We start from the raw sequence: 21,448 nt of genomic DNA, 5'->3' as shown, positions 1-21,448 counted from the left end.
TATTCTCTAGAAAGGCTTGCCAATCACAGGTGATTGTTTCTGAGCTAATAAAACACTTGGTGGTGTGCTGTTATAGGAAAATAATCAACGATGAGGTGGTGTGATGCGGCCTGACACAAAGCGGCGTTACTATTACCACCCAAATGTAAATTGTCCCCCAATAACAGCATTGCACCACAGTGATTTATTCCTCATATACCACCACAATTTGACAATTACAATATTAATTAATTAATTAATTTTTTTTTTTTTACCCCTCAACCCCTCTAAACATGGCCGTTCCCTCACCGGCCTCTATTTTTTCTTTAATACAGCAAAAAATGTGTGCGAAATTGCATCTGTCCTGAAGACTTTCCAATGTTAGAAATCCTCTGACTCGTAAAAAGTGCTTGCACTGGAGACTCCTTTCAAAAACGATAAATAAACATTTCCTTGCCAAAAATATCACACATTTTTTCAAAAACGTTGTTTGTTTTAAGCACCCTCCATACAAGTCCCTGTGTAAACTGTTACTATAGAAAAATAAATCAACACGAATGAATCAACACCTTCGAACTCATCAGAACTGAGCACTGTAGTTAGCTTCATATGTTTTGATGAAAGTGGCTTCCCTTTCTGAGGTTAGCTGACGGTAGGTGAAAAGATTTGGGGGAGGGGTCGGGGGGTCTGGAAAATGTACTTGGAAAAAAAAAAAAGAGTTAAGTGTTAAGTTCCCGTTGCAGCAGTTTTACAGGTCGTTTAGAAGAAATGAATGAAGCAAATGAGGTGACGGTTAGCTAGATAGTGTAGGCGGGTTACTGGGTTATAGGAGGGTTAAGAACATAGTATTGCTCCAGGTGGGTAAGTGATAGAGTGAGTAGTTGAGGCTCGAAGGCTAGGAGTAATGTGATTCAGTCCCGTCCGAAACTATTGGGACGGACGGCAAGGCCAATTCAGTGGTTTTTGCTGTAGACTGAAGACATTTGGGATTGAGATGAAAAGATGAACATGAGAAGAATCCCAGCTTTCATTTCCTGCTATTTACATGCAGACGTGTTAAACGACATAGAACACAGCACATTTTGTATCAGACCACCCAATTTGTAGGCGTGCAAAAATATCGGAACATGCGGCTGACAGGTGTTTCTTGTTACCCAGGTGAGTCCTGTTAGATTGGTTGTTTAAACAACTACCAGCTCTGAACATCTCTTGCTTTTAGTCTTCAGTTTCACCTGTGTAGACTGCATTTGCAGTTAAAAAGACTTCAAGACTTATCTGAAAAAATTTTTGAGTGGTCTGATATAAAAGATTGTATGGGTTATGCTGTTTAAAACACCTAGATGTAAATATCAGGAAATAAAAGCGGGAATCCTAAACTCTCGTCTCATATCCATCTTTTGATCTCAAACCCAAATGTCTTTGGTGTAGAGCACAAGACAATTGAATTGGTCTTGCCGTTCCAATAGTTTCGGAGGGGACTGTATATTAGTTGTGTACTTGGGTTAGTGGTAATTTAGAGCTGTTTTGGGATAATTGTGAAGTGGACTAATATCTTATTTAACTGGGTTACAAACTGGGGGACAAAACTGGAGTACTATTTGCAGCTGGACTGTATTTTATTTTATAAGTATACATTATAAACTTTTATTTTTGGTCATTTATTTTCACACATTTTTCATTTTATTAGTCACGTCAACACTCTGTATCTAAGTGTACCACATTCCCTAACAGGCGAAAGACTCTCCATTAACCAGCTCCAATTTTGTGCGAATCACCAAAGAACTGAAGAACAAAGACCAGTACAGCCAAGTCCTCTTCTCTAGCTTCGTCAGGATGGTAGGCAACCTCTGTTTCTCTGGTTCCTTCTCTGCCACTCATTCTGTCTCTCATTCTCACACAGTCAGTGTCTCCGTCTCTCACGTGCACAAGTTCAATTTAGCCTCCGGATGCGACGGGTACGCCCGTATTGGTCAGGTGGAGAGCATGTGATTGTGTGACTGTGTGTTTGACTGCGTATGTGAATGTAGATAGGCTGCCAAGGTGATAACAAGCTAATCAGATGGAAATAATGACTGTTTATGGACTGTTTATATATAGAGGCGTCTTTCTTAGCTGTGACTTCACACAGAAATCAGACGACCAGCTTACTGAGGAAGTGTTCCTTGAAAAATTGGCTGTCTCATTGAGTCTGTTTTTTTTCCAGCAGGTCTGGCTATTAATACTCTATAAACTCTCTCTCTCTCTCTCTCTCTCTCTCTCTCTCTCTCTCTCTCTAGCTGAACTGGTTCAATAACACAAAGGACAGAGCTCTTCTCATTACGGACAAGCACATCTACAGACTAGAGCCCAAGAAGCACTTTAAAGTGCAGAAACGAATAGCAATAGAGACTGTGAGTACATCTCTCTCTCTCTCTCTCTCTCTCTCTCTCTCTCTCTCTCACACACACACACACACACAGACACACACACATGCAATACTAGTACACCACATCCTTCATTCTAGAGTCCCATTTCAAGAGGAGATTAACTATCAATCAGGCCTGTACCTGACTGTTTGAACTCAGCCACTGCGTGTGTGTGTGTGTGTGTGTGTGTGTGTGTGTGTGTGTGTGTGTGGTGTCTGACCTACATTGTGTTAGCCCCGTGAGCAGAATGGTGCCACAATGTGCAAGAAGGATTTGGTCACACTGACAGCAGTGCCAGAGTTGACTGGCTGGCTGTCCCACACACACACACACACACACACGCACACACACACACACGCACACTTTTGGTGTGTATACTTCACACATCTCTAGCCCTAACAGGATCAGATCTTCATGCAAGGGACAGAGAGCCTGAGAAGACTCATGATGTTCAGAGAATACAGGCATCCCTTTGCTAGAATTATAATCAGACTCAGAATCAGATTCAACACGAGAAGCGAATCAGAATTAGTATCAGAATCAAAATTAGATTTCAAAATGGAACCAAAATTACGTGTGATTGAGTGTGCGAATGTGTGTGTGTGTGTGTGTGTGTGGTGTCCTGTGCTGGACTGGCATCCCATTCAGGGTGTATTCCTGTCACACGCACAGTGTTCCTGGGAGAAACCCTGGACACACCACATCAGAACTAGAACCATAATTTGATTTTGAATTTAAATCAGAATTAGAAACTTGAATAAAAAAAAATCTTTTTTTATTTTGATTCAAAAGAAGAATCAAGTCAGCACGAGTCGATCGGAATCAAAATTATATTTGGAATTGGAATCGGAATTACAATATTTTTACCACCTATTATGGTTTTGAAATGTACCTAAGGTCTCATACGATAGATTTACGTGCATCCGAGGTCAAAAAACACTTTAACGTGCTCATAATTTAAACTGCAGCGTTACCTTTTTCCCTCCAGTGTCACAAACGACTCGTTAAATGATCCGTTCTAAACTCCTCCTTTCAGAGAGCATACTCTGCTCTGATTGATCAGATGCTCCAGTCAGTTGTGATTGGTCTAACGCTGTCAGGCTGTGTCAAAAAGGAAACGCCCACTACCATACCGAGTTTCAGCTCAGTCTGTTCACAAGCAGCCGATGAAGACCAGAGGCGGGGTTTTTTGTTACGAACCTACGTAGGTTAGTACAGGAAGTAAAGTCTGGAATCACTAACGAGTCGATTCAGCTGTTCAGAATCGGTTCCTTCTTTTGGGAGTCGATAACCCCGTTTGTCGTGCGCTTTGATTTTTTAATCTTTGTGGACTTTTTACATTCACAAACAGCTACATATATAACACACTACATGAAAGGGAATACTCGAAAAACCGTAATAGGTGCACTTTAAACGTGCAGCACGAACTGTGGAAACTCAAACTCAGATAACACGAAGAGCAATGATTAAAACAAAATGAACTAAAATGATGCAATATACTGTTTTAATTACATTGCTACATGAATATGACCAAAATACAGTATACGTGTTCCATTATAGTCATCAGTGATATCAGAAGTGTATAATAATATACTGACGTGTGTGAACAGTATGGACTGCTTAAAAGAGCTAAAAATATAGAGCACTGCGATATAAAGCAGAGATTTCCACCTGATAATCTCTGCAAGTTCACGAGGCCGCGTGTTCCAGAGGAAGTAGAACAGACCGTCTGGATTTCCTGCGTCGCAGACTAAAATATTAGCATCGGCCGAGTCTCGTGATGACAGAGTGTGTTCCGATTTAAGCACGGTGCAACATGGCCTGACACACCGAGCGATTAACACACAGGCTTATTTCGGAGGGAACCTAATGCATCAGCTCAAGTGGGAGGATAGCTTGGCATATTTAAAATAATTAGGTTATATAACCTGTTTTGTACGAAAGGAATTATTTCTATTTCTACTGTATGCTGTTGCACCGAAGGGGAAAATGATTCAAGAATTTAAGCAGGTTAGGCTTTGAGTTAGTTCTGAAATAGTACAATGCAAGGCAATGCATGCTGTATTCCCTAGTGTATTTTCAAACAGAGCTGAGAAGCTGTGTATTGTCCCGGGGGTGGAGCTAATTTACGGGCCAGAAAAATGTCAACAGAAGCTTAAAAGTAGAAATTTGCAAGAATTCGCACTGCATTGAACGCTCTCTGTTAATATTCAAATGAGATGACTCTTACAGGTCTTACTATGTTTAAGAGAAAAATAATATATTGCAACTTTAACATTTTACAGTTTCATAACTTTTTTTTTTTCTTCATCAGTTTTAACGTTTAAGATTTGTATATGATTATTTGAACTTCCTCCTTACTGCTTACTCCAGGTCACCGGTTTAAGTGTAACAAGTGGAGCGGACCAGATGGTGGTGCTACACACTGCGTCTCACGATGACGTGTTGCTGCACCTGCAGAGGGGTCAGCTGGCGACAAAGCAGGACCGCATTGGGGAACTGGTCGGGACGTTGTGTGATCATTTCACACGGTGAGTTCATTCAGACTCGTCTTAAACGGTCAGTGCAATCACAGCTCAGCTAGGCCGTCCTTAAGCAAGAGCGTCACTCTCAAGTGCGTTGCAGCGACTCTGTGGATATTCCTTCAGCTCTATACATGTCTGTTCAACTGTATACATGGTAAAATACACATTTGAGGCATGAGTGATATCAGTTCTGTCTATTTTCAGACAGAGTCAAATCATTTGATTCAGTTCACTGATAAGAGTCGACTCTTTCGGTTCCCAAGAGGCTCACTGCCAAACGTACTTTGACATTTTGACGAGTTGTTCTAACCAGACCTAACCAGGTCTGAGATTACTGAAATCCTACTCTCTACCTTCTAAATAACAAAACATTACACTTGATCACATCTATCAAATCAAATCGTGAATGTGAATTCAGTGAGACACTACAAAACACATCACTGATTTGATGTTATGGTGCTGCAGTGTCTGCGACTCGTTAGGAAGATTCTTTTGCATTTATCCTGATTGATCCTGATCACACACACTGTCTATATGCACTACATCGTCATGCTGCTTCATACACACACCTGAGAGTCAAACACACGGCTCACCGTTCTCACTAATGAACAGCTCAGAAGGTGACAAGATGTGACCATGGAAGCATTTTGATGAAATTACATAGTATTGCCTACATCTATGAAAATGAAGAGGGGAAAAAAGAGAAAAGATTCATACATATGATCCGACTCAAAGATTCGACTCAGAGTCGACTCAAATAGCCGACCCATTTGTGAATGACACATCACGCTGAGGCACCGGTTTTCTTTCAGTGATGTCGATTAAAGCTCTGAATCGTTAAAGAGCACATTTAATACACAGCTTTAGAGATTTTAGAGAACTTTAGAGATACATCAGTTACAGTTAAGTGTAATTAATACGTCCTAGGTGAACCGACTTGTGCTTCATGTGGATTAGGACGATTACTGTAGCTTGGCGGAACTTTAGGGCTTATTTTGACCTTAATCAGACAGATTTAATTTATCCTTAAAAGATAGCAAATCCAAGGTTCAGTGAATCATTGAATTATTGTGAATACACACATTTACTCATATTTTACTCACAAACAGTCTTACATGGCCTCAGACAGTCCTCTGTTTGTAAAGACATACAGCAGGTTAGCTTTAAATAGGATGAGCAATATGTGCATTTAGAATATTTTGTATTGCTGAGATTTGTGTGTGTGTGTGTGTGTGTGTGTGCGTGTGTGTGTGGTTACACAAACTAAATCACTGTATTAAGTTCAGACATGTGTGTCTCCATGTCACATATAGCAGCATTCCTTGGCTTTAAACATTCTTTCACAGCCGATCCCCAAGGAGTGATATATATTAGTTCTTTGGGCAGCCGGCAGCCGGAGTGTGTGTGTGTGTGTGTGTGTGTGTGTGTGTGTGTGTGTATGTGTATATGTGTGGAACAGCTGTGGGCTATGTAGGATTTAGTGTGTGTATTTAATCACTGTTCCTTAACGTTTATTCACAATCTATTGTGCCACCATCTGCGGGCAAGCGCCAGGGGTCACGACCACTATACGACATCATCAAAAGGAGATGGGGACCGTGGAAGTGTGGAGGGAGGTGAAGTGTGTGTGTGTGTATTGTCATCTGATCTCCTGACAGCTCACATACACACACACACACACACACACACACACACACACACACACACACACACACACACACACACACACAGGGCCTGTCTTCTCAAACCCCCTGAGTCAGGCGGCACAGTAGCCCTTCACTAGTCAGCACTATTCTCATACAGATTTACGTGTGTGTGTATGTGTATATATGTGTGTGTGTGTGTGAAAGAGAGAGAGGGAGAGAGAGAGAGTGTTCTGTATCAGCTTAGGTTGCTGACACTACTTTTGTCCTTATCTTTCAACCTTAAACCAAAATATATAAATAAAGAAAGTGACGAGAGAAAGTAACGCACAAACTAGCATTGCAGTAAACATGCTAACACACACAAAACAACTAGCCGTATAGTAACCTAGCTTAAACGGCATATTTTAAACTCACTAAACTAGCAAAGGCAATATGTGGTTAAAGGCAACGAGATGAAAGGTTATCTAATTTAGCGACCATCCTTGCTACAAAGTTAACAGTGTTTTAAGTTTGCAAAAAAACCAAAAACGATTTAGCATGAAGATGAGATGATTTAGCGTCTTAAACATCAGCACTACAAAATGGCTGTGAGCTCTCCTCTTCTCTTTTTGAGTCAGAATTAACGCTAGGCTAGCTAACCAGCCCTCAGGCTAATCACCTCACCATCATTATTTTCTCCTTCATTGTCATGTTATTCTACTGTTTCTCTCTTCACACCTTTGCATGCCCTCTCTGACAGTAAGCTAGGTGTCTCACCTGGGACACACAGAGACATACTAATCAAAGCATGTCTGTGTGTTTTGGGTGAGTTTATAGAGTCACATTCTGGCCATCTGCTGAGACGGGTATGTGTGTGTGTGTGTGTGTGTGTGTGTGTGTGGAGAGAGAGAGAGAGACACAGGTTTGTGTGTGTGTGTGTGTGTGTGTGTGTGTGTGTGTTGATTGGTCTTGGGATGAAGTTTCAGCAGTTTTCTAGCTCCAGATAAAGTTAGTGTGTTAGGATGAGCGTGAGGAAATGGACTTCTTCACCCGATACGAAACACGGTGACCAACAGCTGCCGTGTGTGATTAGCACAGACAACAATTTCGTCACATCATGGCCTTAGTCTTATATGTTTTTATCAAAGTTTTGACATTCCAGCTAACCAAACTCTAAAGTAACTTAAATTTACATCTACCGCTCAACAAGGACTACACTTTAAGGTTACATCGAATGTACACTGTAGAAATTCTGAGAGAGTTAGAAAGTGAAACAGTGGCGACTCATCGACAAATATCCATCTACATCTAAAGTCCTACATTTTAAACTCAGCTGAAATACAAATGTGTTGAGTCACCACTGATTTAAAAATGTTGTTATTTGACAGATATAAGCCCATGGTCCATTGATCGCCTTTAGGATCGTGTACGTTTTCAATCATTTTTATGTTTCGATGTCACTTTTTAAAATTTGAAGTGGCTCTGTGTGGAATTTTAAACGCGACCCCAATGTCTGCATGGGTACTCTGGGTTCTCTGGTCTTCTCCTACATCATAAAAACGTACCAGCAGGTGGACCGGATATGCAAAATTGCTCCGAAATTGTTCACACACAACGATTTTATTGCTTCAAATTGCCAGTCGCTGTACTGTGAAATCATCAGCAGGCGTTCCTACTACTGGTTTCCATAGTAACATTTATCTATGCACGACTTTTGACAACAAACCAAAAGTTTTTGAAACATTCTGTAGGGAGAACGTTTGTGTATAAAATTGACCAGCGTATATATGCATCATATCATATGAGATGAAGGAGAAGCAGTGTGTGCTCCTTGCTATTGAGGTCAAGCGCCGGACTCAGTCCACGAAACAGTCCGGACTCGCAGGCTGTCACGTCACTGGACACGCCCACATCTAGTCGCCAACGGTCGCTGTCGCTCATGTCGCCGGAAGCCACCAGCTCTCAGTTGCTTTGTTGCTGTATGTATGAACGTACCTTAAGTGTGTGTCTGGTGCCTTGCGATGGACTTGCACCCCATCCAGGGTGTATTCCCACACATACTGAAGAAGATGTCATACAATACATGTTGTTGTGCAACCTCACATACATGTCTTCCACAGTTGCACTGGAAATGTCTCGTCTCTTCTCTTCTCTTCTCTTCTCTTCTCCACGTGGCCCTGTTAGGGGAAATTGAGTCTGAAGTTTCAGAGCAGTAAAAGCCGTATAATGATGAATGTATCATCATGACATGTGTTACTTGTTGGTGTGATAGTCTGTGATGCACCATATGCGGTGTGACGCACTTTCTCAAAGCCCACACTCACTCAATCATCGCTTTTCATTAGCACTGGTTTAATAAAATGTGCATCCAAAAATAAAGAGTCAACTACATCAAATACAGTAGTGCTTGTTTTTAGACATTTTTACAAAGAGGCTCACGATAAGTTCTTGCATCGTTAGAAAGGGCATTATGTTATTAATTAAAAAAAAAAAATAGATTCAGTACATTTTTTAAAGCATGTTTTAAGCAAAAAAGCAGTAAGGACATATTGTATCATGCACAGAGGACTGAATCAGTATTAGATAGTAGTCATTAACAAACATACTGTAACTTCAGGTTCCATATCCAAATATTTATCACAAATAATCCTGAAATTATTGCAAAAACAAATAAATAAATACATTTCTCTCAGTTTTAAATAATGTAGTAAATGCAGAAAAACGTGTATTTGATAACCTATAAGATACAAGCAGCAATTGATAGTACAGACCATGTAAATGAATACATCGCTACCAGGCAAAGGACGACGTGGAAGGAGAAGTAGAGAGGGCAAAGAGCAAAAGCAGAGTGGAGGAGGATGAGATAAAATCGCAGGAATGCCAAAACATGATGAAAGGTACAGTACATACTCATTGTGTACAGTACATACTCATGTGTCGACACTAATTGGCCATTTTATCAGGTTCACGTAGCATATGTCACTTTGTAGTGTACAGTTTCTGACTGTAGCTCCATTTGTTGCTATGCACAAAGAAACGAAACCGTCACATAGCACCTCCACTGAGCAGGTATTATTTGGGTGGTGCACATTCCTAGTACAGTAGTGACATCTACAGCTAGCGACTTATGTTAAAGACAAATATGTCAATATTTTCGCTGGGAAAGTTACTCGTATTCAGAGTCGGGTTAAGCAGGCACTTAAGTTGATTTTCTTCCCTTTCTATATATAGTTTGTGTCTCTGAGGTTGCTGGATTTTTCTTCAGAGGTGTCCAAACAGGGGTTTTCAATAGCGGCTACACCACAAGCACTTGCCTTTAAAATCTTTTTTTTTTTTTTTTTTTTAAATAAAGAGGGTAGAAAATGCGGACCGAAGGCGGTTTCATTTCTTCAAGAGATCTCGTTTGTTATTTTTGGTGTCAAACGTGATGCGATGTAACTTAAAGGAAATAATAATGAAATGTCAATCCTGAGAAGATCAGGAGGTCAGCAGTCAAAGGCTTAAAGACAGGAATGATGATATTTCTTTGGATTGGTTGGATACACCCCCTCATACACTGACTCTAGTAGTTTGTTGAGACTCTGACACAAAGACGTTGCTGTTACCCTTTAATTTTTATTTTTATTTTTATCAGATCTTGTGCGTGAACATCAGCCGTTAAAAATACATGGATCATTTCTGGGAGGACCTTTCCCCCCTCTGCACTTGAACCTTAGGGAGCGCATGTGATATGTGCTGCACTATGGGTGATTCTGTTTCTGTGTGTGTGTGTGTGTGTGTGTGTGTGTGTGTGTGTGTGTGTGTGTGTTGTTTGTGTTGTTGGTATGTGCAGCCACGGTGATCTGAATAATCAGCTCTTTTGTTGCTGTGCTTGACATCAGCCCCCGTGGCTTTGGTTGTGTTTGGCATCTCTACGTGTGTGTGTGTGTGTGTGTGTGTGTGTGTGTGTGTGTGTGTGTGTGTGTGCAGGCATAATGCTCCTAGAGAAAGTAAGGACCTGTTACATGACCTTCATGACCTTCATCTGATCACTGGTGTCACATTGCTTTAAATCCTTCCAGTAAAGTTACAAAGAAAACTTGTAGAAGGTGTGTTAAAGCTGTCCTGGAAGTCCATGGTAGCCCAACCTTTTTATGTTTTCATTTCCTTTCATTTGTAATTTGTCGCTCTGTACTTAAGATAAAAATAACATTCAGGGTTTTTTATTTATTTATTTATTTTTTCATCAGAAACACCACATGATAAGCCATTTTGTCCTAGAGGCTCATCGCTACATCCCTGACACACACAAACACAGACTCACACAGGCTACTCTCCTGAGGAGGTCGCAGATGTTCCTGCATCCCAGGCAGCGGTTGCTTGGCACCTCAGGAAGTGTTAATTAGGGCGAAGATTGGGTGTACTGTGTATGAGCGTGTGAGGCAGTGTGTGTATGTTTGATGCTGAATCTCGGCCAACTTTAATACGTCCTTCTGGACTCCTATGAATGTTAAGATCCTTTAGGGGGTTTCGGTCTTGACATATAAAGAACAGCTTTATTCACGAGCACAACACTGGGTGTTTTTTTAGTTTTAGGAGTTGTTTTTAAGGGTTTGTTAGATAACCTAACCTTTCACACACAGTCATATGTAAATGGTTTTAGCTGGCACTTTTCATGCTGGCTAGGTTTGAACTTTGTGACAAAACGTTTCTTAGATGCACCATTTTCAGTTGTCTCATTATGTTCTTACAGCATTTAAAGGTTCTGGTAAACCCAGGAAATGTGAAAGGCGCATTTATCAAGCCATATAGCATTACTATGTATTCGTAGTACCTGACCATAGTACCTGGTCTGTATATGCCAAAAGCCATATCCTTCTTCTCTGGAAGAAACTGGGGATATGGAGTGTATGATATAGCATTGTTCGAGGGCGTCGGCTATATACACTTCCATGGCTTTGTTCTCGGCAGGGGATGATTTAGAGAGTGTTTTGTTGGACAGCAAATCAGTGGAACAAGCATAAGATCTGTCAGAAGGGAAAACAGCTTAGCTTTGCTGAAGACATCCTGATATTTGGAGTAGCAGAGGTCAATGATATAGTACCAGTAGGAAAATAAATGCAAAAACCATAAGAATTTGGAGACCAGTTGAGGATTTTCCATCCTGACCGGGTGATTTTATGGTTTTGGGGTCGTAGCTCTGGCAAATCCTAACACAATGGAGTAATTAGCAGACTTGGTATCATGGAGGAAGGACAAATCACTGTGTAAGACACTAGGGTCAATGCAGAGACCCATTTGCCTACTGGCTCGCCATCTAAGGCTTGAATATGGATTGGTATCTTTATTGGTCACACTGAAATCTGCAGTTACCATGAAAGGTTATCACTTCACTAAATATCATTACTTACATAACCTTGATGCTAGCTAGCTCAACACTGTAACTTGGATGGGTTCTTTAATGGGTCCTTTTGTAAGGATAATATTGGGCGGGATTGATGGACACAACAGAGATGAACTCGTCCGAATCTGGCTGCCGGAACACAACCAAAATCAACCTCAATGAGACCAAATCTTAGGTATGATATGGATCAGATCTGACAGTCGGGCCATTTGTGAGCTACAATTAAATAGTGTTACATTTGGTTTGATTTGTATATTTTTCTCAAATTCTAAATGCACTGAAAGCCGTAGATGTAGTTTTGGCCAGGAGTATACTGTCCATCGTCCACAACTGGCCCCTGAATGCATAAACTCAACCGAAACTGGTCCAAGATCATCTATCTCCCATGGAGCATATTCCAGCATCACCTCTTTCTCTCCCTTTCACCCACTCACTTCTTCACCTCATCCTGTGTCACTACCAGGACAAGTCAGACATCTGTTACTCAGCATTGCCCTTTCCTTTCCTGCCCCTCGCTCTCTTCCCCCACCTCGCCTGCTGTGCCACCCCGTCATTATTTGATGACGAGTTCCGCCCGCTCCCCTCACTCTGCCATTCACACACACTCTCTCACTCTCACTTGTTGTCTGTTATGCTCTTTCACATAAGTCCCTCTTTCATCATCTCACTTTTACGCTCTTGTTAGTTAGATGTTGCAAATTCGCTTCCAGTCCGTTCACTGCCTTCATAACTTCATGCTGGTAGATCATCTCCTGAAAGCCAGTTGTCCTTTCAGTAAGCTTCAGAGCGAGAGAGGGATGCCGGGTTTGGACAGGACCTGCTGATTAGAGAGGTTTTTTTTTTTTGACGGGAAAGAAGAACGTCTTTCCTCTCCTCTCCTCTCGTCTGCCCTCTTGTTCTCTTTTCTCTAACGTCACAGAGAGGAATTGCTTCATCTCCAAGGGCAGTTTTTAGTGGTGACTCCCCAGACCATTTTGATTAACAACATCAGACCTGCAGAAACGGGTAGTGAATAAACTTTGGCTTCAAAATGGCAGCGTAATCTTAGCCCTTGAGTAAAGCATTTCCAAAAAAAAAGGCATTCCTCTTTTACTACATCGCAGTACATCCTTGATTTTCACCATCCGTTTATCACTCTTTCACATCTCCACGCTGTTTCCCTGGATGCACTTAGTTTTTATTTCATTTTTATAGCACTGCAGGAAAAATTCATCAACCATAAAAAGCAGACACCTAAGAGACTACAACATCATACGCAGACTCCTATGAGAACACAAAAACACACACCACAATGAGGCGCACTGATGACTTCGTGTTGACAGCAGGGCCCCAGGATGATGTCTGCTATAGCTCTGCCAGTCTCTGAGTGGATTTTCAGACTGACAGCTGAAACCACAACAGCTGAGCTCATGGTATGGTCCAAAAAGCAGAGGTAGAGAAAACAGAGCATGACATTATCTCACTGGAGGTGAATAAGGAGAAAATTGCCCCTTATTTGGAATAAGGCACCAGAGCCACGTGCTCATGTTGCCAGACAAGAGAATGTATTGTAAAGACAACGTAAGAGAGAAAGGGCAGAAGGATGACATGGTAATGAATTATGGCTGTGTCCCAATTCTGTTTGTGCGCCTACCAGTGGCGCATGCAGCCTCTCATTGGCTAATGAACACCATATCTCAGCGATGCAAATGAGGAAAAGCAGGTCAAAAGAAACGCAGACGTGCTGCCTTGGAAAAAATAATAAATCTGTAGAGCTCGTTTCTTAAATACGACACAGCAGATCTCAGAACAGCATTTTCACGTCAAGCCTCAGACGGAAGCCAGTATCAGCCAGATCACTGATGTCAAGTTGGTGAATTTTCTGACTGGTCGAGTGTTTGACATGAGTTTAAATAGTGAGAACAAGGACAGTGGGAAGTGAGTACGGATCAGCAGAGGAAAGTGTAGGGCAGAGGATAGTGGGATTGCCGGCATCATAGGTTTTTTTTTCTTCCCGAATTGTGCACCGCAGTCCACCTGCTAATGAGGTCATATGAGAACTTGAAAGAGTGAAACAGCGGCGTAGAGGAGGCACAGGATTGAGCCTCTCAGTTTGATTAATTATAACTGTGGGTTTGTTTTAAATAGTTAATCATAAGTCTGGTAGTGTTTGATGGCAAACACACTACATATTCTTTTTATTTTATTTTCCTTTATTTCTCTTAGGTTCTGATTTATTATCCTACATTTCTGGCACAATTTTTTATCTTCCAACAATTGTCATGAAATAGTCTGCTTTTATTTATTTATTTATTTATTTATTTATTTATTTTAATACCTCCTGGCAGTTTGAGGTCAAAGAAAGTCTATGTTCATTAACATGAGCGTCTATTTGGTTTTGGTGTGGCGCTGTGTGATGTCTTTACTGCTTTCATTCATCCATCATCAGTAACCGAGTTATTCTGTTCAGGGCCCCGGTGGATTAAATTACTAAATTGTTTATATTTTGAGAAACAGAGCCAAATATGTGAGTCAGAAAATATCGTCTGCAGGTGCAAACAATAATAACCGTGGGAGCAGGCAGGAATGGTCATGATTCCTTTGGGAATAATGCTGCAATCCAGTGTACTCATAACTTGGAAACGTCCAAGTCTGGTTCTGATCTAAAAGTGTTCTAGTACTTTGACTCGGAAAATCATGACTGCCCAGAGCAAGGTCATATTTGGATGCCCAGTCTCTGAATTTGATAAACACATGAATAAGACCTGCATTAATGATTTCTAAGTAATTAATGAAAAGAAAGGATGGATAATGTAGGTTAACAGGCTTACTTACCCATCTTTCCTCATAAAAAAACAAAAACAAACATCCATTACAGTTGTCTTATCTTGTTAGCAAATTTGGGCTGGAATTACATCACACATCTAAACTTGCAAAGCTGTTAAAACCCCTTTTCACAGAAAATTATATATCAAGTCAAATCTAATTTTATCCAGTTGAAATTAATGCAAAGGGAATTCTGTTCTATCCTAATTATGACCGTTCTAATATTCTGCGTTGGAGGTCAGGATTTTCCAAGTACATTGGATTGCAGCATTATTCCTTTGATGGGATTGGGATAATAATAATAATAATAATAATAATAATAATAATAATAATAATAATAATAATAATAAAAACAGTCCCATGCAAACCTCTAGTCCCATGTTTTGATTGCTTGGAAAGCTAATTGATTAGGCTGAAAAGTAATAGTGAATATACTGTAATAACATTAGTTAATTAGCTACTTAGCTAGTTAAGTGCATTAATACTGGAAAACAAACTAGCATATAAATTCCCAGGGAGGAGACGGCGGTGTAGTCGTAGTCCTTATTATCTCCTGACAATGTTTTTGATGTAGCACATTGAGGTTTTTTCAACCCCACAAAACTCAGCAAGTTGTTTGCTAACATTTAGGCTATAAACTTTGTATCTCTCCTCACATGGCATGTAAAATATATTATTTCAGCCCGGCTAGTATCTTTACTTTCTCTCAGTATGGTACTCAGTACTATATCTCAGTATCCACACACTGACTGTGTGTTATGCTGGCTTGATTTCATCAAGTATTCCCACACTGATCCTGAAACGATGTGTGTAGTGCAGCAGGTGGTGGGATTCAGAAACATGAGCTATAGTTACAGCATCAAGATGTGTACGCTTAAACGTAGCTACAGGCAATATATATGTTTTTGCTTTGCAAAAGTTAGTAGGAAGTAGGGTTTATTCCCTTTCTCTGGTTGTTGAACCTACTTGTCCACACCTCAACTATGAATAAAGAAACATCAGACAGGGAATCTGCTTTTACAATACACTTTGCTTCACATACTTCAGACCAACAAAAAAACCTGCTGCGTTTTCCCCAGTATCCAGCAACTATGATAAAGTGAGTAGTGCTTTTAGGAAATGGGGACACGCACTGACACCCAGTGTCCTAATTTGCCTTTTCTGGCCTAAATGTCATATTATTTTTGCCTGCATCAAATGGGACATTTTCAGCCCCACATTAAGCTATGTGAAACACTTACATAAGAGCCATATGCACTCACACACGCACACTATTATACGATGTACTAGTGACTTAATGTGGTTAATCCTTATAAAAACATCTTCTCTCATAAGTATATATATATATATATATATATATATATATATATATATATATATATATATATATATATATATATATATATAATTATTTAGTATTATATAATAATATTAGTGTTTTTGTTCTGAAAAGGTGAATTAAATTGTGGTTTTGCTCAGAGTGAGAATACTCGGAGTGAAAAAAGAACTGATGAAGACCTGTTCATTGGTAGCGGGAACAGGAAAACAGGAAGAAGGCAGGACTGAGTCATTTTTAGACAGTGTGTTACTGCAGTAGGATGATTTTCAGATGCATAGAGCTACAATCACTCTCTCTCTCTCTCTCTCTCTCTCTCTCTCTCTCTCTCTCTCTCTCTCTCTCTGTGTGTGTGTGTGTGTGTGTGTGTGTGTGTGTGTGATTTTGTGTGCGTGTGGGAGTACTACAACCAGCAGCAGCCTCTAAATGGCCATCAGGATATTTTTGCAATCGAAAATAAAGCCCAGGTGCAACAAAATTACAGAAATATTTTTGAGACGTTCTGGATGTTACAGTGAAATATGATTCAAAAAGAAAGGAAAGTGAAATACAAGAAACCATACAGTGTAAAACGTTTATATTGTCTGTCAGTTGCAGCATCACACAGCATTAACACCCCCCCACCCTGCCCCACGCCCCCTGCAAATTGTTCTATGTGCCTTATTCTTGCATTATAAAAAAAAAAAGAAAAAAGAAAGAATTATACTATGAAAAATAGGCCGCTTATGTAAGGACATTTGATTTGAAAACTCACAGGTGAGAATAGGCTTCATAAGGCGTTGCAATGCCAACAATCAATCAATCAATCTATCTAAAGTTAACCCTTAGTGAGTGAATGTTGTGGCATTAAAATGCATGATTTATTTTAGTACCTATAATCAACAAAATATGTATACGGATGTTTTGGGCCCGAGGCGTTAAATGGATTCAAACACTTTTTAATGCATTTTAATGTTTAAATTTCATGGTACTCTGTAGTTATTTAATTTACTGTGTAGTTATTTAGTTATAAGTTTTTTAAATGGAGTTATTTATCTGATATTATCACTGTAGGTTGCCATGGCGGACAATTTACATATATTTAAAATATCTTTACATTCCTTTACAGACATATTTAAAAAAGAGAAATATCCACGCAACACAAATATCACCCAAATAATGGCGATGCCCCTGTGCACAAAGCGAGCTCCATGAAGACATGGTGTGTTAAGGTTAGACTGGAAGAACTTGAGTGTTCTGCACAGAGCCCTGATCTCATCCCCACTGTATATCTTTAGGATGAACTCGAACTGGAGCCATCGCACCCAACATCAGCGCCTGACCTCACTAATGTTCTTGTACCTGAATGATCACAAATCCCCACAGTCACGCTCCAAAATCTAGTGGAAAGCCTTCCCAGAAGAGTGGAGCTTATGATAACAGCAAAGTGGGACTAAATCTCGAATGAGATGTTCAATAAGCACATGTGAGGGTGTGATAGTAGGGTGTCCACAAACTTTTGGCCATATAGCTATATAGAGGGCAGTGGTGGCTCAGTGGTTAAAAGCTCTGCATTACTGATCAGAAGGTCAGAAGGTCAGGAGTTCAAGCCCCCAAACTGCCAAGCTACAACTGTTGGGCCGTTGAGCAAGGCCCTTGACCTTCAATTGCTCAGTTGTATAAATGAGATAAATGTAAGTCGCTCTGGATAAGGGCGTCTGCCAAAATGCCATAAATGGAAATAGTGTATTATATGCATTACTTCAAAAATATTAAATCATTTTTGTTGTTATTAATGAAGTGTGTATTTGTATGCTTGTGTGTTACAGAGTGAGAAACACTCCTCTGACAGTTAAGGTGTGCTCCACTGGCGTCCAAGTGCACCTGAGCGGTAAAGCCAAAACCGTGACGGTGGAGACGAGGCCCGGACAAACCATGGTCGACTTCAGGAAAAGTCGCTCAGGATTTACTTTACTCCTTCCTCCTTAGTGAAACAGCACCTGATTGGTCAGAATGACCATGATGTATGCTATCATTAAAGTATCAGGGAAAATGTCTTCTCTCAGTGAGAAAAACTGCCTGCTGAAATCAAGACTCTCATAAGATAAGCCTTAATTTAAAATCCCAAAGGTTGCACTTTTTACACGCATATTAATACATTTTTATTAGTAGATTTGTTTATAACATTTAATAAGTATACATGTTCATATTGTTTCAGTATTATTGATGTTTTTAAGACTGAAAGATTTTCATAACTGTATGAAAAAAAGATATTAGTACTTCATTGCACTTACTGTGCCATTAGTACTTGCCTATTTAAAGCATTGCTATAGGATGCCATGATATTGGATGTTCTTAAGGTGATTGGAGCAATATTTATATATAGGGATATATTTTTGTGCACTGTATTTGTATATACTGATAAATGGTCACATACTGTTTTTAAACATTAACATCAAGTATTAAAAGATTAATGGGGCTACTGTACTATGTTCATCATAATTTTATAAAAGAGAGATGTAGAGCAATTTGGAACTCTCATGAATAGTTGCAAACTGTTAAACCATAGTGTTGCTGAATTCTCGAATCTGATTGGTCAGAAGGTCCATCCATCCATCCATCCATCCATTTTTTATACCGCTTATCCTACTGGGTGGCGGGGAACCTGGAGCCTATCCCAGGGAGCATCAGTACGCCCTGGACAGGGTACCAATTCATCGCAGGGCACATTCATGCACCCATTCATACACTACGGACATTTTGGACATGGCAATCGGCCTACACTGCATGTCTTTGGACTGGGGGAGGAAACCGGAGTACCCGGAAGAAACCCCCGTAGCACGGGGAGAACATGCAAACTCTGCACACACAGGGCCATGGCGGAAATCAAACCCCCAACCCTGGAGGTGTGAGGAGGTGGTCAGAAGGTGTTGGTTAAATTTCCATTACAGCAGCTCTGACAGTAATGACAGTTATCATTCAAATCACAGGTTTGTATTAATGTGCTCATTCTAAGGTTATTGTTTCTATATTAACCAATGGCTGCGTCACACCACCCCATCATTTATTGTTTTCCCGAAAACAGCACTCCTCCAAGTGTGTAAATCCTTAATTAACACTCCTTTGACAGTTGAACTGAAAGTGTATTCCACCAATTTTTTTATGTTGTCATTGTTTGAAATGTGGGGGGATAAAAATCACAAGATGCACAAAGAGCTAAACTAATTACTGATATGACTGAGTTTCCACAGTTTGTGACCCTCAAATGAATTTAGAGAGTAAATAATATACCATTTGATGATCAGAAAGAATTTTATTAGCCAAGTAAGATTTCACTTACAATGAAATTTAAATTATAAGACTATACATGTTTTGGTGCAGGACAATGACAGACACAGAGGCCATACCTCCTTCCCTGGGACTGACAGACATAGAGCCACACCTTCTCCACTAGGACTGACAGACACAGAGACCACACCTCTTTCACTGGGACTGACAGACACAGAGGCCACGCCTCCTTCACTGGAACTGACAGACACAGAGGCCACACCTCCTTCACTGGGACTGACAGACACAGAGGCCACACCTCCTTCAATGGGACTGAGAGACATAGAGGCCACACCTTCTCCATTAGGACTGACAGACACAGAGGCCACACCTCTTTCACTGGGACTGACGGACACAGAGGCCACGCCTCCTTCACTGTGACTGGCAAGAACGGAGGCCATACCACCTTCATTGAGAAAGTAACAGTGCTAACTAATAATAATGAAAGTTATAACGAAACTGTGATTCAGACTTTATTGTTACAGACACATCCGGATACTGTGCATACAGTTGAGACATCTATTTATCAGTAAAGTCCATTCACATGATGTTTTGTCTCAGGGCAGATGTACGATAAAGACTTAAAGAAGTGCATGATTCATTTATCTTTCATATCACTAGTGTTAATATGTGTGTTGTGTCTTGTATGGTCTTTGTGCTTTGCACAAGGTCTCTCACCTCCATTGACTTGTGTTTTAATTCTACCTTTTCCTTCCTTATGCTTATATCTCCTGGGTCATCAGTGAGTGTAGAGAAACAGAAAACCTGCATTATTGTCCTCACTTGGTACATGTAGCTTGTCTGACCTGTAGTTTGAACTTATTCAGTATCAGATCAGATCAGAATTCATTCTTTTCTGTAGCAAACAGCTGCGCAGCCAGGAATAAATCTTCCCTCGGCATCAACACTTTAACACCAGCTACCCAAAATATGACTCATCTATGAAGGGGGCTGGATCACAGGTTTCAGCCCTGCATGTGTGAATCCTGGTCTGGATTTAGTCTTTTGTTTATGCTGCCTGTTCTCTAGTTTCTGCTTCTGATATCTTATGTACACTTTTCTGGCCACGATCTTCAGCATCCATATTCTTCCATGTGACAGTGTTTGAGTAAAAGTTAAGAGTTTTCCTCAGTTAACTGGGACTGATGGACACAGAGGCCATGTCTCCTTCACTGACACTGGAAGGAACAGAGGCCACACCTGCTTCACTGGGACTGACAGATACAGAGACCACACCTCCTTCACTGGGACTGACAAATACAGAGACCACACCTCCATCACTGGGACTGACAGACACAGAGGCCACACCTCCTTCACTGGGACTGACAGACACAGAGGCCAAACCTCCTTCACTGGGACTGGCAGGAACAGAGGCCACACCTACTTCACTGTGACTGGCAGATACAGAGACCACACCTCCTTCACTGGGACTGACAGATACAGAGACCACACCTCCTTCACTGGGACTGACAGACACAGAGGCCACACCTCCTTCACTGGGACTGACAGACACAGAGACCACACCTCCTTCAATGGGACTGACAGACACAGAGGCCAAACCTCCTTCACTGGGACTGGCAGGAACAGAGGCCACACCTACTTCACTGTGACTGGCAGATACAGAGACCACACCTCCTTCACTGGGACTGACAGATACAGAGACCACACCTCCATCACTGGGACTGACAGACACAGAGGCCACACCTCCTTCACTGGGACTAACAGACACACACAGAGGACACACCTCCTTCACTGGGACTGGCAGGAACAGAGGACACACCTCCTTCACTGGGACTGACAGACACAGAGACCACCTCCTTCACTGGGACTGACAGACACAGAGGCCACACCTCCTTCACTGGGACTAACAGACACACACAGAGGACACACCTCCTTCACTGGGACTGGCAGGAACAGAGGACACACCTCCTTCACTGGGACTGACAGACACAGAGACCACACCTCCTTCACTGGGACTGACAGACACAGAGGCCACACCTCCTTCACTGGGACTGACAGACACACACAGAGGACACACCTCCTTCACTGGGACTGGCAGGAACAGAGGACACACCTCCTTCACT

General features: G+C 41.0%; 1 protein-coding gene across 1 annotated transcript in view; it reads left to right on the top strand.

The window, feature by feature from the left end:
* myo1g (myosin IG) overlaps positions 1-18,516 on the top strand; it is a 42,346-nt gene extending 23,830 nt beyond the window's left edge. The window contains exons 19-22 of the mRNA XM_017482456.3: positions 1,711-1,815; positions 2,256-2,369; positions 4,758-4,915; positions 17,867-18,516. Of these exons, the coding sequence (XP_017337945.1) occupies positions 1,711-1,815; positions 2,256-2,369; positions 4,758-4,915; positions 17,867-18,026 (537 nt within the window). The 3' untranslated portion in view covers positions 18,027-18,516. The remainder of the gene's footprint in view (positions 1-1,710; positions 1,816-2,255; positions 2,370-4,757; positions 4,916-17,866) is intronic.
* Positions 18,517-21,448: the final 2,932 nt, after the last annotated feature.

This window comes from Ictalurus punctatus, chromosome 12 (assembly GCF_001660625.3).
Source record: "Ictalurus punctatus breed USDA103 chromosome 12, Coco_2.0, whole genome shotgun sequence".
Lineage (NCBI taxonomy): Eukaryota > Metazoa > Chordata > Actinopteri > Siluriformes > Ictaluridae > Ictalurus > Ictalurus punctatus.
The sequence above is the reverse complement of the archived record's forward strand: the minus strand, read 5'-3'. Positions and strand labels throughout refer to the sequence as shown.